The 19766-nt window shown below is 36.8% G+C and overlaps 1 protein-coding gene across 3 annotated transcripts in view; it reads right to left on the bottom strand.

The window, feature by feature from the left end:
* LOC150089391 (ARL14 effector protein) overlaps positions 1–18392 on the bottom strand; it is an 88889-nt gene extending 70497 nt beyond the window's left edge. Inside the window, exon 1 of one of the 3 annotated variants that reach the window (XM_090368561.1) lies at positions 18307–18392. In XM_090368561.1, coding sequence (XP_090224687.1) covers positions 18307–18362 — 56 coding nt within the window. In that variant the 5' untranslated portion in view covers positions 18363–18392. Of the gene's footprint in view, positions 1–17859; positions 18274–18306 lie in introns of those variants that run through there. The other 2 variants (XM_090368560.1, XM_090368562.1) reach the window with 2 other exon arrangements.
* Positions 18393–19766: the final 1374 nt, after the last annotated feature.

The following is a 19766-nucleotide window of genomic DNA, read 5'->3' on the forward strand; positions in this document are numbered from 1 at the left end:
TCTTCCATTTGCAATAGTATCAAGAGCTTTCCTGAAATCCAAGTATATGATATCAAGATTATTTTTAGCATCCAGTCCTTTTGTGGCCACATGGTTGAATCCAATCAAATTGGTCAGACAAGACTTTCCCTTAACAAACCCATGCGGTCTGAGCTATTATTGCTGTCTTGTCTAGATGATCCTGTATCACCTCTTTAACCAGCGACTCCATTATTTTCCCCGGAACAGAAGTTAAATTAACAGGTCTATAATTATTTGTGTCCCTCACTCTTTGAACCCCCTTTGTGAATTGGGGATACATTTGCACATCTCCAGTCCGTGGGGGGGCCTTCCCTGACTCTAAGGATGCTCTCATAGTTATGACTAAGGGTTTGCTTACTTCCCTTGCTGCCTTTATTATAACTGGATAGATTTCATATGCCCCAGATGCCTTTTTTATGTTTAACTTCAACAATTTCTCCTCCACTTTGCTCTTACTTATCACAAAATCACTTAGCTCACTGTTGGAATTTTATAAACTTCTGGCATTCCCTTCCTTGAATAACCCCTCGTGTGAATGTAGATGCAAAATACTCATTCAGTTTATCAGCAGGATCAATAGTCAAACCATCTATGTTAAGTCAACCAATCTGATTCGTCCCCTCCCTTCTAGAATTTACATTAGTCAAGAACTCTGCTGTTTTTCTTTGTGTTCTTTGCCAAATATTTCTTGTAATCTGCCTAACCTCCTTTGTGACTCGATTACAGACTAGCTTATATCTGTCATAGGCTTCTGTGTCGCCTGATAATTTATATGCATACCATGCATTTTTCTTCTCTACCATGAGCCTCATTAATTCATCCAACATCCATTTAGGCCTGAACCTTGAACAGTATTTCTTAGTTGGTATGAAAAGTCTAGTAGCCTCCAAGATTAAGTCCCTGAAGGCTTCTCATTTAGAATTCACCGTTAGTAACATCATCAGTTGATCCCACTGTGTAGAATTCAAAAACTGTTAGAGACCTCTGTAGTCACCTTTACGAAAACAAAAACCCTTCCCTTTACCCTTGATTGTAGTTACATTTTTAAGTAAATCTCACATTAGTACACTGTGATCATTGTCAACTAGTGGTTCCTTTATCTGCAAATTCCTAATGCATGTGTCATCACTGCTGATAATCAGATCAGGGGTATTATTCCCTCTGGTTGCCCGTCGAACATATTGGTGTAGCATTAGCAAAGGCACATGATGCAAGAAAGCAAACTTATATAGCATCAGCCAAAAAAAACACAAAAAAAAACACAAAAAAAAACATCCTTATTCGTTTATTACCCTTAAATTATTCTTATTCGTAAATTTCGTTTATTTCCCTTTGAAAAAGGGTAATAAACGAAAAGTCATCACTTTGGATACTAAACTTGACATCATTAAGAGATTTGATAATGGCGAAAACAAAGCAAACATAGATACGGCACTAGGCTTTGGTGAGTCAACCATATGCGCCGTCTTGAACAAAGCAGGTGAGTACTGGGATAAAGGCAAAATGGCATCTGCATCTTTAAATATACAATGCACTAGGAATATAAGTGCATTAATGATTGAAATGGAAGATTTGCTTTTTATTTGGTTAGAAGATTGTAATCAAAAATGCACTCCTATTGATGGAAATAACATCAAGATTAAAGCTTTGAGCCTTTTTTCTTCATTAAAAGAAAACAAATATCAAGGGGATACTTCAACATTATCGGCTAGTAAAGGTTGGCTAGAAAATTTCAAAGCTCGATCTGGCATAAAAAATATTAAATTAACAGGTGAAGCAGCCAGTGCCGATAAAGATGCAGCAGCCAAATATCCCATTGAACTGAAGAAAATAATTGAAGAAAATGGGTATGATTATCGTCAGATTTTTAATGTCAATGAAACTGCCCTTTTATGGAAAAAAATGCCAACGAGAATATTTTTTGGCAAGAAAGGAAGCAACCGCACCAGGTCATAAAGCATCCAAAGATAGATTAACACTTCTATTTGGAGGTGAAGGAGATTGCAAATTGAAACCAATGCTAATTTATCGTACAATGAACCCAAGAGCATTAAAAGGCTGTAACAAGCAATCCCTTCCAGTAATTTGGAAATCAAATAAAAGGGCTTGGGTGACAAAGCAGTTGTTTGAAGAATGGTTCACTATGCATTTTTGTCCTGCAGTCGAAAAATACTGCAAGGCAATTAATTTAGATTTCAAAGTTCTTTTAATTTTAGATAATGCCCCTGGGCATCCTACCTCACTCAATGATTAAAATAACAATGTGAAGGTTACATTTCTACCACCAAATTCGACTTCTTTACTCCAGCCAATTGACCAAGCAGTTATTTCTACATTAAAAGCATATTATTTGAGACGAACTTTTGCTCAGGCAATTCAAGCTACAACTGGAGATGACGCAATCACTCTCGATGAATTTTGGAAAAAACACGATATTAGTATTAGTAATGGCCACATGGTGCAAGAAAGCCTATGGCTTATGCTGCACCAGCCAAAAAAAAAAAAAAAAAAAAAAAATCCGAACAAAACAATGATAAAAACAAAAAAATAAAAATAAATAAATAATAATAATTAATAAAAAAAACAGGAAATTAAACCTATCATCCTATGCGCTTTCCTTACCTGAAAGTACTATCCAGATGACCTTTGAATTTTGAATTTCCCCAAACTGTCGGCCTCTACCACCCATGAAGGCAACTTATTCCAGTAATTTATAACTCGCTGGTTAAAATAAAACTTCCTGCAGTCCAATCTAAACATTTCCCCCCGTAACTTGAATTTATGTCCCCTAGTTCTAGCATCATTTATAATCTTGAAAATTTCGTCCTCATTCATTTTACTGATGCCTCTCAGAGCCTTAAACACCTCAATCAAATCTCCTCTAAGGTGTCTAGTTTCCAAACTCTGCAACCCACATATTCGAAGTCTTTTTTCATAAGGACGCCCTTTTGCCTATCTCACCAGGGGAGTTACCCATCTTTGCACCCTTTCAAGAAGCTCGATGTCTTTCTTTAGGTGCGGTCTCCATACTTGAACACAGTATTCCAAGTGTGGTTTAACATAAGCCTTATATAATGGGATTATCACATCCCTATCTCTACTTGCAAAAGTTCGATAGATCATCCATAGGACACCATGGGCCTTCCTTGCAACCTGTTTACAATGCTCAGAGAATTTCATGTCTGACCGTATCGTAACACCCAAGTCCCTTTCCTCCAGTACTGGGTTTAGTTGAACTCCACCAAGCAAATAAGTTATTTTGGGATTACTGTTTCCCAGGTGTAATACCTTACACTTTGTTGGATTAAAGCATAGCTGCCATTTTTCTGACCATTCCTGAAGTCTATCTAGATCTCTCTGAAGAAGCTCAGCTTGACAGTGATCATTAACTACTCTACCAATTTTAACATCATCTGCAAATTTAGACATCACGCCCTCTATCCCTTCATCAATGTCGTTTATGAAAATTAAAAACAACAGTGGTCCTAATACTGATCCTTGGGGAACCCCACTTCTTACAACAACCCAATCTGAGGAATAGCCATTTATCACAACCCTCTGCCTCCTGCCCTGAAGCCATCCTTCTATCCATCCAAGGATTTTCCCAGTGATTCCAACCTGTTCCAGCTTATAAAGCAACCACTCATGTGGGACTGAGTCAAAAGCTTTGCTGAAATCTAAATAAACTATGTTGAAATTATTCCCTAAATCCAGCTCGTGAGTGACCCTTTCGAAATAACGAAACCAGATCTGTTAAACACGATTTTCCCTTTACAAAACCATGCTGAGTATCCTTGAGAATTTCAATTCGATCCAAATGATTCTGAATTCCACTCTTGATCATTGCCTCCATGATTTTCCCTACTACTGAAGTCAGACTGACAGGTCGATAATTTCCAACTTCACTTTTAGAGCCACCCTTATGTATGGGAGATACATTTGCACTTTTCCAATCCAAGGGATCTCCCCAGAGTCTAGTGATGCTCGCATAATTATCCTCAATGGTTCAATGCACTCGCTTGCCGCCTCCCTTAAGATTATAGGGTATATTCCATCAACTCCAGGAGCCTTACTGGCCTGTAGGCTTGAAAGTTTTTTCATTAAATAACCTTGCGAAATTTCAATATCATTAATTACATATTTTTTAACTTCGCTCCCACAATTTCCCATTGCCACAAAAGGTTTTTCATTTGTAAATATCGATGCAAAATAACTGTTGAGTTCATCTGCAACGGCAGCTGGTGTATTTAATACTATCCCCTTTCCCTTACGTAAAGTTCCGATCTGGTTTGTCCTGCTCTTCTTGGCATTTATATATGTGAAGAATTCTTTATCCCCCTCTGTTTGCTAGTGATTTCTCATAAACTGGCTTTGCCTGTCGAACCTTTTCTGTGGCTCTATTACACATCACCTTGTAGCTGTTATAGGCTTCAATACTTTTTATTGCTCTATAGGCTTCAATACTTTTTATTGCTCTATAGGCTTCAATACTTTTTATTGCTCTGTAACCTTTCCATGCCACCTTTTTCTGCTCAAGTAATGTGGCAACTTCACCATTCATCCAACTTGGAACCCTCCTCGTGGAGTATTTTTTTAATGGTATATACGCATTCAAGGCATCTGTGATTAATGTTTTAAAAGCGTACCACAGTTCAAATGTATTCATTTTCTGTACAATATCTACCCAGTTAATAGAGGCTATGTAGTACCTTAAGGCATCGTAATTTCCTTTTCTGAAATTAAAACCCATTCCTTTGCCTTTTACTTCTGCTACCTCTCTCATCATCATCCACCGTAGAACTCTGTGATCACTTCCTGCTACTGGTTCCTCTCTACTGTCAACCCTGTTATGTCATCTGATTCATGGGTGATGATGAGGTCTAGGATATTCTTTTCTCTAGTACTTTCCCTGACATGTTGATACAAATAACAGTCATCTAGTTGATTTAAAAATTTTGTTCCCCATGTCGAGTTTCCTTCCCATTTACTCCAATCAATTAGAGGGAAATTGAAATCGCCCATAATAAGACATTTCAAGATAATCGTTGTTACTTAAGTCTTGAATGCGATTCCAATAATTCTCTAACGTTTTCCGAATCTACTTCCTTTGCCGACCGGGCTAGCCAAGTGGGTAAAGAAGCAGTTGAGAACATACACAAATCATGGGAAGAAATGACGAACAGCTGCATGAAAGCAGTCTGGCAGAATCTTTTGCCTGAATGCGCAAATGATTTTTGTGGTTTCATTAATCCTGTCAACAAAGTTATTGATGAAATTACTACAATTGGAAAAGATCTCGACTTTGAGGAAGTAGATTCTTCTTTTTTTTTTTTTGTTATTACATCGGCTTCTGTGGCCATAATGCACTACTCTGATCCACACCCGAGGCAGGATTCGAACCCACGACCTTTGGGTTGCTAAGCAGGCACCTTACCCACCTGGCTGGCCCGGTCGGCAAAGGAAGTAGATCCGGAAAATGTTAGAGAATTATTGGAATCTCATTCAAGACTTAAGTAACAACGATCATCTTGAAATTGAGCATCAACATGCATACGAGGAAGAAGACGAAAATGAAGCAGAAGAAAAGCAAATTGCTCCCAAAGAAATTTCATTCAAAAAACTTGAAGAACTATTTAATACACTTGAAAAATCAAAAGAACTCATACTAGAGAGTGATCCAGATGCAGAGAGAAGCATGAACGTTCGTCGAGGGTTAGATAAGCAAATTGATTGTTATTGCAAAATCATGAAGGAAAGGAAGAAAGCTACCACTGTTCAATTGAAGTTAGATAAGTTTTTTGCAAAAAATAAAATTTAAATCATACTATCTTTTTTTAAATTTATTCCTTAATAATTTAAGAACTATGCAGTGCATTATAGGTGCATATTGAGTGTGAAAAAATGTTTTTACAATTTTATAATTTTCAAGGATTCATTATAATTATTCCCATTCTTTCTTCAGTTTGATTAGTGCGGTTTTAATATGTGCAGTACATTTCAAGGATTCATTAACCGCACTAATCAAAGGACTCCTGTACTACATATGGGAAGCAGCAACCCCAGAGTGACGTATCAACTCTGTGGTAGAGAAATAAAAGGACCTGGGGGTAATTGTGCAGGTAGATATGAAATTTTCTGAGCAGTGCAGACGGTCTGCAAGAGTAGCTCATAGTGTCTTGTAAATGATATACAGGAATTTTTCTAGCAGGGATAAGGTGATTATCCCCTTATATAAGGCAATGGTCAGGCCACACCTTGAGTACTGTATACAGATCTGGAGGCCTCATTTTAAGAAGGATGTAGAGCTGCTGGAACGAGTACAGATTAGGGCAACAAGATTAGTAAATGGAACAAAGGGTTGCTTTTGCGAAGAAAGGCTTAAATTTTTTAAATTACAGTGTCTGGAGACTAGGCACCCGTGAGGTGATCTGATAGAGGTGTATTAAGTCTTGAATGGTTTGAGCATGCTCAATGCTGATAGAATTCTTCCTCTTGCTCAGAATAATCACCTGAGAGGGCATAAATTCAAATTGAGGAAAGACAGATGTAGGATAGATATGTGGAAGTTTGCCTTTAGCCAGCGGGTGGTTGGTTGGTGGAACAGACTTCCATCTTTTGTTGTGGAAGTTGATAGCCTAAATAAATTTAAGGCTGAGCTGAACAGGTACTTGGAATGAACGGAGGGGTGAAATGGGAGCGTGTTTTTTTTTTCTTTTTTTTTCGGCTGATGCTGCATAAGCTTGCTTTCTTGCATCATATGCCTCTACTAATGCTAATTTATTTTTTTTCTTTTTCTATTGCTTTATTTCTTTTGCCTTTTTATTTTTCTTCATAATATCAATTAATTTTAATTTCTATATATATAAATTACATTAATTTACATATATAATTTATAAATAAATAATAATTAAAAAATTACAATTATCTGGTAATAATATATACAGTGAAACTTCCCTTTAACGGACAGCCATGGGGAACGAGAATGTGTACGTTAGAGAGAAGTGTCCACTAACAAGAAGTCTGAGGGAGAAAAAAAAAAGAAAGAAAAATCGTTAAACGTTTAATGTAAAATTAAATTAAAATATATACAGATTTTGAACAATATTTTTGTAAATAATATTCAATTACATACACAAGAGATAAAGAAAAATCATTAAACGTTTAATGTAAAATTAAATTTGTAAATAATATACATATAATTGTGCTATGCATATTATGACTTTATATTAAGAAAAATACATACAGTAATCACTTATTTTCTTCTGCACCTTCTTCGGGTTGATAATTTTGTTTTCAACATTTGTTTGGAGTGAAGAAACCATCGAAAGTCCTTCAGTATCTTCTGCAGCGGCGAAAAACATTTTTAAATGATTTATTTGTATGAGCGCTGCTTCTATTTTCATCGGTGGTTCGTCGTTAATATGTTTTTCGACAGAATGACCTCCTTCCATTTCTTCATCCTCACGAGGAACTTCTTGAAAAATATCGATGATAATGTCGTTGATATCTAGAGCACCATTTTCTGTAGTGAGGTTCGAGTCTATATCTTTGTAGCCAGGGTCACTTGTAGCGGAAGTATCGTACATTATCAATAGATGTTGAAGTTCTTCTTGGTGTTCCACATTGCTGTTCACAACTTCAGTTTTTGTGTTTGAGAAGCCAGACTTTACAAAACAGTTCACGACAGTTTGTTTTCTAATTGCGTTTACTGAAGAGGAAATCCACTGATTCGCATCTAGGATGCCGAGTTTCTTTGCAAGGTCACTCGCACAGGTTACATCATTCATGTTTGCAATGAGATATCTTAAAACATGTTTTCTGTAGTGAAGTTTAAAATTTTTTATTATCTCTTGATCCAAGGGCTGACACTGCAGATGTGTTTGGTGGCAGAAAAATGATTTGAATGATACAATTCAATGTGCGGATGAGATGCAGCATTATCCATGAAAAGAATAATTTTTCTGTTTTGACGAATCATGTTTTGGTTAAATTGACCTATCCATTCGCTCATGATATCTCGTGTCATCCACGCTTTTTTATTAGACTTACAGTCAACATTCAAAACATTCAACTTTATGCCCTTGAAACAACGAGGATTTTGTGGTTATCCTATAACAAGAGGTTGTTCAAAGTCTCCCAGCATATTTCTACACAATAGTAGAGTCAAGCGTTCCTTAGAAATTTTTCTGCCCTGGCACTTTTCGTTTTTTAGACTCATTGTTTTTTCAGGAAGAGCTTTAAAAAACAACCCTGTTTCATCACAGTTGTAAATATCCTTAGCTTCAAAATCACGACATAAATCTTCCAATTTGACAGTCCACTCTTTTACAATCCTAGTATCAACAGATCCACCTTCACCACTTACGGTTTTCCAAGAAATTTTATGCCAAATTTTGAACTTGTCTAGCCATCCCACAGAAGCTTTGAACTCATTTACTCCCATAGATTTCGCAACCTCCAAAGCCTTTCCCCTAATAATAGGCCCATTAATGGGAATTTTTTTAGCACGTGCACGCCAAAACCACTCATACATAACATTGTCAATTTGAAGTCCAACAGTTTTCGGGAATGATTTTTGAACCTGATCATTTACATGTTGCCAAAATTGTTTGAGCAGTTAATTTTTTTTCTTTAGGATGTCGCTTACCTGCGTCTTCCCGATTTTGAATTTTGCAGCGAGATTGCGAACACTATTTTTTTGCCGATCATATGCATTAATGAGTTTGACTTTATCCTTTCAAGTTAAATGTTTATGAAAAGACATTGTGCACTTCACACAACACTGAACAAAACTGAAAACTGAAACTCAAAAGACTAAAGGCCGACAAAATTCCCCCCCTGCACATACCGAATTCATCAGAAGTTTTACACGTGCCTTACAATTCTTGAAAAAGGGTTTAGAACTGAGACGTAAACCTTGATAAAATTCAGAGAATCGGAAATAGAAAATAAACACACGATTGAGGCAATATGTGGAAGAAACGTTCCTAGAAAAAGGGCCGTGGTTCGCCCGCTGTCCATTATGGGGAGATCAAATTAAGAGCTAATCTAAACAAAACAATGCAGATTGCCTGTCCACGTCCGTTACAGAGAATGTCTGCTAGATAGAAGCTGAAAACACATTAAAACCAATGGAGGAGAGTTGGGGAATTTGAAAATGTCCGTTGTAGAGAGATGTCCATTAAAGAGAGGTGTCCATTAGAAGTTTCACTGTATATACACACACAGTCGGACCTCTCATTAATGAACTTCCATATAGTGAATTTTTCTATGTAGCAAACTTTTTTGATTTCCCCTTGGTCATTACATTGAAAATAGTTTCTGTATAACAAAGAAAATTTCCATATAAGGAACTGATTTCAAGAGACCTGGGTAAGCATTGTTCGCACCTTTGGCCTTTAGGCAATAAAGCTGATGCTGTAGAAAGCACGAATTAAGAATTAATTCCTTTAAATTTTAAGAGCTAAAACATTCTATAATTTAGTGGTTCCTCTAAAACCCTGCAGGAGGACACTGGCCAATCACGGCGCAGGATAGAAAAAGATGGAAGGTTTTGGAAGAGGCAGTGGGTTAGCAATGGCTAAAAAGAAGTAAAACCTAACAATACTGTACCGAGAAGTTGCGCTGGTCAATTTGTGTCCACAGCCATTGGCAAAGATTAAGACATATTCCCAACATGGACATTGTTTTTGGTCAACCTGCTTTCTCTGTAAAAAAAAATAATAATAATAAATAAAAAAAAAATTGCTTTAAAATTTGGTATTCCTGCCAGCAGGGTGTTAACCATTCTGAAAAACTATGTTTCGATTTTCAACATGTTTGAGGAAACGGGACCCAGTCGGGTCCCGATTCCTCAAACACAAGATGTAGATAAAGCAATTTTTAATTGAATGAAGTTGATTCGAGACCAAAAGGTGCCGATATCAGGGCCATTAATAAAAGAAAAGGCTAGGGAGTATGCATCTTTTCTAGGGTGTAAAACATTCCAAGCCAGTTCTGGTTGGCTGGACAAATTTAAAGAGCACCATGGCTTACATTTCTGATGAAAGTGGAGTTGCAATTGAAGACTGCACCCCCATTGGAAAGAAACAGTTTCGAAAAAAAAATTATGGAGTACTACGAGCTTAAATACATATTCAACGTTGATGAAACGTCAATTTTTTAAATGTTTGCTGAAAGACACTGACTTTTAAAGGTTATAAATGCTTAGGTGGTAAAAATAGTAAGGAGAGAATTAGTTCCTGGTTGGTGCAAATATGGCTGGTAATTAAAAACTGAAGCTTTTGGTAAGAGGCAAAAGTAAACAACCCCAATGTTTCAAAGGAGTGAAGTCACTAGAGTTAGACTACAACCGCAAGAAAAAAGCTTGGATGACAAATGAAATTTTTGAACAGTGGATTTTAAATTTCGATAAAAAGATGATGAAAGAAAGCAGAAAAATTGCATTGATTGTCAACAACTGCCCTGCCCATCTTCACTAGGTAATTTCAAAACTTACAAGTGTGAAGTTTGTTTTCTTCTATCTGAATACCTCGTCTAAACTGCAGCTAATGAGTCAAGGATTTGAAAATGCATACTGAAAAAAAGTCTACTGAGAATAGAAACCAACCAACCTATGCATTTGCGGATGTGCATATCAGAGTTGTTGAAATTGTGGAGTAAAGATGTGATGGAAACAACGATTAAGAATTGTTTTGCAAAAGTAATGTTTTGCCAAAACGCTAATTAAGAGCAATGAGAGAGAGAGAGAGAGAGAGAGAGAGAGAGAGAGAAATGAACTACTACAAGACATCGAGCAATCTTGGGAAGAGTTCCAATCGAGGTTCGATCAGTGGAGAAATTGTTCTTGACGAATTTTTAGGAGTTGATAATGATGTCATAGTAGCTAATATCCGAGTGAATAACATTTTGGAGAGCATTCAAAGAACTAATGAAAATATCGACAATGGATGAAAATGAGGGCAATATTAAACTTTCCAAACAAGAAATGTTGGCAGCATTTGAAACTTTGATTCGAGGCCTTCAGTGGGAAAAAATATAACAGAATATATATTTTGAGTGTTTAAACAAATGCAAACATTTTTATGAACGGTGTACAGTAGAATGCAGTGTACAAAAAAAATACCCAAATATTTTACGAAATAATTCTTAAAAGGGTACTAATACATTGTGCACATCAGCATGAATTGGTAAGGAGGCTTCCATCCAGCAGTGGGTTGATAATGGCTGCACTTCACCTTTACCATTTCTTAATATATATGTATTAATAAATTTATTACTTTGAAAGATAGAAAATTTGTTCATTCCCATTTATTTCCAATCTTTTACCAAATCTCTAAATTTACAGAATTTTTCATTGTTGAAAAGGTCATATTTCTTTATAACATAATTTCTGTTTAATGAATTTTTTCAAGGGAACGATCGATTTCATTATACAGCAGTCTGACTAAGTATATACAGTAGTGTCGAAAATCCGAATGAGCCAGCATTTATTTTTTTTTTAAGGTAGTGCCATAAAATAATGTAAAATAATTACATTATGTACATAGTTTAATTAAAACACACAAAAACTAACCGTTATTTTGTAACCGTTATTCAACACACTCTGTAATCTGATATTTCACACACTTTGATGAGGTTGATATTTCACACACTTTGATGAGGTTGATATTTCACACAATCTGATATGGTTTACCAATGATTTTATTCCAAATGTCAAGAAGTATAGTGAACAAGAAATCAAACTGGGCAAGGTCTTGCTTATCCTAGACAACATGCCATCACATCCTTCAGTGGAAACATTAAACAAAATAGATGTTGGATTGAAGGTCATGTTTCTTCCATCAAACATTACCACACTCCAACCAATGGACCAGGGAGTCATTGAAAGGTTGAAGAGAATCTACAAGAAAAACAAGTCTTTCATGGTTTACTTTTAGAACAAAGCATCGTAGCTTTTTTGAAAAAGCTCTCAAGGACAGCTGCTACATATTAGCTCATGTGTCGGAATTTAACTGTGCAGAATTTAAAAAATGCTTGGAAAAAACAGTGGCCTATTGAGAAGAAATCGTAGGAGATGAACACAATAACTTGTTTCAGTCAATCCTTGGGGTTGATGATTGCAATGAAGGTGATGCAAGGGCATGGATGGAAAATGATACTGATGCTACAGGGTTTCCTGTTTTAAATGAAATGTAAATTTAAAAGAAACTGGAGCTCCTGAAAATTATATGGACAAAGACGACGACGACGAAGAAAATAACATCAATACCGGGCCTACGCATACTGAGGCATTCGCCACACTAGAGACTGCGATGGCTTAGTATGAGCAACAAACTGAATGCTGTCCAACTCAACTACTCTTGCTGAAAAGAGAGAGAGCAGAGAAAGGAAGTTGAAAATGGTGCAGCAAAAAAATAAGTAATTATTTTCATTAAAGCCTGTGTTATTATGGTAAAAGTTCCATTTGTTTTACCTTAGTGATATTACTTAAATATAATGCAGTTATTTTTTTTATAAACTTAGTAAGCCTTTTTTTTTTTTAGTCTCCAGAACAGTAATTTTGAAAAGTTCAAAAATCCGAACAAATCAGAAGTCCGAACTAACCCTGATCTCAGTTAGTCAGTTAGCAAACTCTCTGCCTCGGTCACCTTGATGGGTAACTTACTCAAATAATCTGCAACACACTGCCTAAATGTGAACTTTATGAGATCCAGCTTGCTGTTACTCTCAAAGATGTATACTTGTGCCCCCCCCCATATCCTCCTGGTTCACATCTCTCCTCCTAGCCAAAATATATTCCTTTTTGAAAAGATAATTATATCATGTTCAGTATACCACGCTATCAAGATTTATTTTACATTAAAGAATATTGTGACACTACATACAGTCATGCAACTCAAATAGTAAAGTAAACTATGAATAAAGGTTGTGACACATGACCTAATGCTTAAAAAAAAGTGACACGAATATTGTCTCACGGCGATTAACATATGAACTACACCCTCCATGATCTTAACACCCACTGAAGTCAAATTTGCAGGTCTGCCATCACGTTTTTTAAACCTCCTTTATGGAATTGTGCAACGTTAGCATTTCTGCAGTCTAGGATCATCCCTGTGTGCATTAATGAAATCATTCTAATGATGATTTCATTAATGCACACTCACATACAGCCCCCCCTTTTTTTCCCTAGCATAATACAATGTATACCATCCATCTAATGTGTGCTACCTTCCCTCACCCTCTTTTCTGATGGATTCTTCTCCAAGATTGCAATATTATTTATTTTACAGCTATCCAAATCCCTGCCATTTTTTTACCTCAAAGCTTAAATGGCTTTTCAACTGAAAATATCACTGCAAATTACAAATTCGTGTTGTGATTTCTACTGGTCTTTCTATGATTGTTCCACTTTCATCAAATAAGGGAACTATCTGATTCATTTCTCTTTCCTTTTGTATCCATATACAAGTAGAACTCAGTCTCCATTTTTAGCTCCTTTAACTAGTAATTTCTCATATACAGCTTTTAATTGACTTATCCCAACATGCTACACATCACATTTATAATAATCATATAAATTGGTGCCCTCTAATAGTCTCTAACTGTCCCCTTCTTTGTTGAAACATCTGGATGAGTGTTATTCATTTCAAAGTGTCACAGAATGTAAAGGCACCCAAAAATCCTCAACTAGGTGCTGACTAAGGATCAGCAAAACCTCCCTTAATGGGCACCACTTGTTTTGAACACTCAGGCTTGGGTTTTTGTCAGAAGCATGAGAAATTACATGTTAGATGACCTTTCCAAAATAGGTACGCTCTAATGTAGATGCAGAACACTTTAATCGAACACCTTTTGGCATTTTCAACCTCCCTAGATGGGACCACTTTCAAGGGCAATTGACACGCATACAAATTTTTGTTGGTCAACTGGCATTTGCAATGAAGGTCAAAGATACTGCACTAATAAGACCTGTGATGGTCATGGATTACTCATGGAGCAGATGGCACAGTGTCATTAATAAACTTACTATTGCTGATAAGGAATGTTTACAAACTTAATTGGGCTGTATGATGCAAAAAACAAACACTCTACATATGGACTGCATTAATCCTGACCCACAGCACATGAGGATTTTCTGCATCCACAAGTACAAGGGCATACACAAATTTCCTTTACAAAACTAAAGCACTGTTTGAATAAGGCACATGATACAAATCTGAAAGATGATAGACAATAGCTTCAAGTTTTTATTCATCACCAACTGGAAAATGTGGCTCTGAAGTAACTTGCAGGGGCACCTCCATAGCCAGGTGGGCAGGAGCAGCAGTGCGTAGCACACGTTTCTTAATTAGACCGGGGTTCGAGCCCATGGCCACCAAATACGGAGGATGCAGAAAGGTCAGGGAATGACCACCGCATATCCCTGGAGCAATATGGCCTTAGTTGCTAATGCTCCTAAAAACCAAATAACAACAGTAGCTTGCAGCATAATCACAACACCGTAATCATGGTGGAATTACCAACACTGAAAAGGCATAGTACTTGGGTTCAACAAGGCGCAGGCTGCGATCAACCCTTATTGCATAAATTTCAAACACAGTTTTAAAAGAAGCCACTGAATAGGCCCAAAGTTCTGCAGTGACAGGGAAAATTCATAAAAGATGCCTGTTTGTGTAATTATCCTAGCTGAGATGGTGGCTGGACAAAAGTTAGTGAGATAGCAATGGAGATGGTTTGGGGAGGTGTTCCAGAAAAACCAATATGACACGCTATTCACGAGCTTAACATGGAAAAGTTAACAGTGTATAACACATTACATTGCCATCTGGGGGCAAAACCAAAGAAGTTTCAGCTCACACAGAGCCACTGATCAGTGACAAAACTGAGAGGATGAAGTTTTGTAGGAAAATTTCTCCAAGATTACAGTTTTGCAAATATATTGCCATTTATTACATTGTGCATATTTTCTGATTGGTGAATAAAAACTTGAAAATAATCTGTCACTGGGAAGTGGTTTCAGATTTGTATCATATACCCTACTCCCACAATAATGTTTTAGCATAAAGGAGGCTTGTGAACACCCTCTACATATGATAAAAAGGCTATGTGATGCTCGACATTACTTTTATGACTTCTTTAACAATAGCAATGTCCAGTTTATTGACCGAGGGAAAACGACAATTTCCTGTACCATCACATACTACTTTCAAGCTGAGAGTGAAGAATGGTGTTCGTTAAGTAGCTAAATATGAAGTTTATGTGTGCAGATTTTTCTTCTGAATACTGGCTGAAATCTTCCTAGGCATTACACTGATTGCACATGCAATTTTTTTAAGAAATGAAATTTCTTGCTATTTGTGGCAGGGCTGTATGCAGAAATTTAAAAAAGGGAGGTTTTGACCCATTGGGGGGCACCCTATTACACCAGTGATCCAAGACAGATTAAGGGTGAAAAAAAAATTCTATGTGAGCAAGAAAAAATATGGACTAAAACTAGTAAGTGATTGAATTATCCATAATGAAAATATTTCCAAAGTGAAATGCTCTAAACCAGCAATTCCCAACGTGGGTGATAGCACTCTCCTGGGGGGGGGGGGAATTACAGCCTTTCAGGGTGGCATTGGCATGACTACAAACTTTAGGGAAGCATGTGCAAGTGACTTTGAGAATCGCTTTAAAGATTTGATTGATTTGGGAATACCTGTCTGGGTAACAAATCCATTCTTTTGCAAAGCAGAAGACCAGGAACTAATTTGCAAGAAGAAATTGTTGGGCTTCAAAATGATGAAGAATCAAAGCAAATCTTTAACATCAGAGGACATCCAACAGAGGATGTCCAAGTTTGCAGATAATACAAAGGTTGGCAGGTTTGTTAATGATAGTAAAGACAGTATGCTACTGCAACAGAATCTAAAAGAGTTAGGTAGATGGGCTGAAAAGTGGCAACTGAAATTTAATATTCGCAAATGCAAAGTACGGCATATGGGTAGTAGTAATCCAATAGAAACATACCAACTGTGTGGTACTACACTCAGGGAGATGGAGAATGAAAAAGACCTGGGGATAATTGTGCAGTCAGATATGAAGTTCTCTGAGCAGTGTAGATGCCCTGCCAGAGCAGGTGATGGAGTTTTTGTCAATTATATATAGGAATTTTGCTAGCAGAGACAAGGAGGCGATTATACCTTTGTATAAGGCAATGGTCGGGCCACACCGTGAGTACTGCGTACAGGTCTGGAGGCCTCATTTTATGAAGGATGCAGAGTTGCTAGAACGAGTACAGAGAAGGGCAACAAGATTGGTGAGAGGAACAAGAGGGTTCTCTTACCAGGAGAGGCTTAAATTCTGTAAGTTGCAGCAACTAGGCACCTGCGAGGTGATCTGATTGAGGCCTTGAATGGTTTTGAGAAGGCTCAATGCTGAGGTTAAGGACCTGAAGAGGCATAGATTCAAATTGAGGAAAAGCAGTTGTAAAATAGATGTGCAGAAGTTTGCCTTTAGCCAGCGGGTAGTTGATTGCTAGAACAAACTTCCATCTGTTGTTGTTTTTGTGGAAGTTGAGAGCTTAAATAAAATTAAGGCTGAACTAGACAAACATTTGGAGTGACCAGATCAGTGAAATGGGAACGGTTTTTTCTTTTTTTGGCTGATTCTCTATAAGCTTGCTTTCTTGCATCATATGCCTCAACTAATACTAATGCTAAAATCATGACTTATTCAATATTATCATGCAGCCAAAGACATAAACAATAAAAAAAGAAATAGCAATAAGAAATATGATAACATAATTTAACTGTGGAAATCTTCCTAAAAACATTTCGAATAATAAACTAATAATACCTATTAAATTAGTTTTATTAATTAGTTTTGTAATTTGCAATGTCAAACTAGCGCTTATGATGCCATTATTTAAAAATATCACTAGAGAATGAGAACGTAACTGATATGTAACTTGCAATCAACTGAATAAACAACGCGTAAGTGCGATATTATTGAAGTATCAAAGAAAAGAAAATGTGACTATTAAATGCACTGCAACAAAAAAGTGAAAGTGCAGGGCGAGCAACCAAAATGATAAAATATATTTTTTCTTGGTATCTCAGAAAAAAAAAAAAAAAATCAGTATTAGGAATATATTGATACCTCCCAAAACACTGAAACTGATTTATTAAACTAAGATACAATATCTTGGTTTAAAAAATCAGTTTGTGTTTTCGGAAGTATCAATATATTTCTAATAGTAATGCAACCCGAAGCAATTCTCAAAAAAATTCAAAACTGTTGAAGACTTTGTAAAAACCCCCAAATGATTTTTTTTTTTGGAAAATATAAACTTCTAGAACGCAGAGGTTCTGGAAAAGAGGAGCATCTTTGCCCTGGAACGCAGAGGTAGTACCTCTGGAAAAGAAGGGCATCTTTGCCCTGGGGGAAAGGATGCCCCTCTTTTCCAGAGGTACTACCTCTGCGTTCTAGAAGTTTATATTTTCCAAAAAAAAAGCTCTCTAGTTATGGAGGGTAGTTACTGAACCTCGCGGAGAGAATTTGTAGTTTCGCAATTCTCTGGATTATAGAAGCAGAACCAATCATGCTTGCCAGATTGCTGTGTCTTCCCCTTGATCGACGAGCCAAGGCCTACGCAAAAGGCACAACTTGGTTCAACCTGCTTCACAAAATTCACACGTAATGAAGTTTGATCCATTTTTTCGCAAAGGAAATTGTCATAATGTAAAAGACTAATGACAGTACAAGTCAGAACGCCGTCATTTTTGAGAGAAAGGAAAGCAACAATGTGAATTGATATACACAAACATTAAATAAAAGAAAAAAACTCACCGACACAGTTGTACCCACTCGTAAAACTTTGTCTTATCCAACGGAAAACTGAAAAAAACGACAGTCATTTCTCAGACTCTGGTGATTACAACCAAAAACGAAGCACTGCACCATTTTACTCGTTACCACGAAAACAAGGATTTGCAGTATATTAACATTAAATAGTTCTGCCTAAATATAAAAGTGGTTCAAACAAAATTACAATTCTCTAGCCAGCTGTTTATCACATTTTAATATCTAAACAGAAGAGACAGAACTGGTGAAGACAAACCGCTGGGTTGCGCTTTGATATCACCGGCATTATTGGTCCCGTCCCCCTTCATCTTCTTAAAAACTAAACTATCTTAACAGAGTATTAAAAATATATATATTTAAGTGTCTGAAAAGATAAAAGTATTTCTTTCAATAGAAGGTAATCAAAAATATAAATATGAATGGGTAACTAACAGTGTCGCCTCTACAGCTATTTTTTTCGCTACGTCCAAGCTTCCGTTACGAGCCATTTTCAGGCTGAAGGTCTAAACAAAAAAAAAAAATTACATACCGAAAGAGGGCAGAAGAGAGCCTGTTCTCCAGGCAGTAATATAAATTTTCCCTCTATGAAACCTTTCGCTGGTTTTACAGCGAAAACCAGCGAAGACATTACAACCACTCTGGGTACTGTAACCAAGTACCCAGAGTGGTTGTAATGTCTGGTGTTACTGTTGGTCGAGGAAATCTCTGACTATCCTACAGGTGTTCAGGATTGCGACTTTCTCAAGTTCCTTGTAGGTGTTCTCTACGAGACCTATTGCTGCTAGGCTGCTATGTAGAGACTTTGGCACCATACAGTTGTTGACACGATGATTCGGATGGTTGATACTTCTTGCATGTCTAAAAAATATATAAATTCATACACTGACCATTGAATAAAATTTAAAATTTAATATGACTACAATCTTTACACAAAAATATTTACAATAAACTATTGCGGAATGCTAAAAATTGTAATAAAAGATCATTTACAATAAAATTTGCTAAAATATAAACCATTAAAAGCGCTAAAAACCTGAAGCTTTCGGGAGCGTCAGCTCCCTTCTTCAACAGTGATATGACTTCCTGCAACATCTCCTTAAGTAGCAGGCCCACGGTACCTCCACACGTGGTATTTCTCCACGTGGTTCAATCGGCACATGGTCAGAACTGGAAGCGGAAATGTCTCGGGAACGTGGCAAAGAAAATCGTTCATCCGACCTTAAACCGCTGAATACAACAAGTCTGCTGTGGCCGAACATTTTTGGGAGAAGCAGCATCAAATCTCCCCGGAGGACGCTATTATTTTGGATCGTGCACATGGATACTGGGAGCGTAAATGGCTCGAGGGTTTACGGATTAGTTCATCAAGTAGGAATACCATGAATAGAGATAGAGGTATACGTATTAATCCTATCTTTGAAACAATTATATTAAGGTCGGATGAACGATTTTCTTTGCCACGTTCCCGAGACATTTCCGCTTCCAGTTCTGACCATGTGCCGATTGAACCACGTGGAGAAATACCACGTGTGGAGGTACCGTGGGCCTGCTACTTAAGGAGATGTTGCAGGAAGTCATGTCACTGTTGAAGAAGGGAGCTGACGCTCTCGAAAGCTTCAGGTTTTTAGCGCTTTTAATGGTTTATATTTTAGCAAATTTTATTGTAAATGATCTTTTATTACAGTTTTTAGCATTCCGCAATAGTTTATTGTAAATATTTTTGTGTAAAGATTGTAGTCATATTAAATTTCAAATTTTATTCAATGGTCGGTGTATGAATTTATATATTTTTTAGACATGAGTTTTCCCGACCTCAGAGGCCTCTTTCAGGATACTTCTTGCATATGTCACATCTCCTTGATCTCATGTCTCAGGTTCGTGTACTTCCTAAT

The sequence above is a fragment of the Mastigoproctus giganteus genome, chromosome 2, assembly GCF_048544385.1.
Source record: "Mastigoproctus giganteus isolate SK-2022 chromosome 2, ASM4854438v1, whole genome shotgun sequence".
NCBI lineage: Eukaryota > Metazoa > Arthropoda > Arachnida > Uropygi > Thelyphonidae > Mastigoproctus > Mastigoproctus giganteus.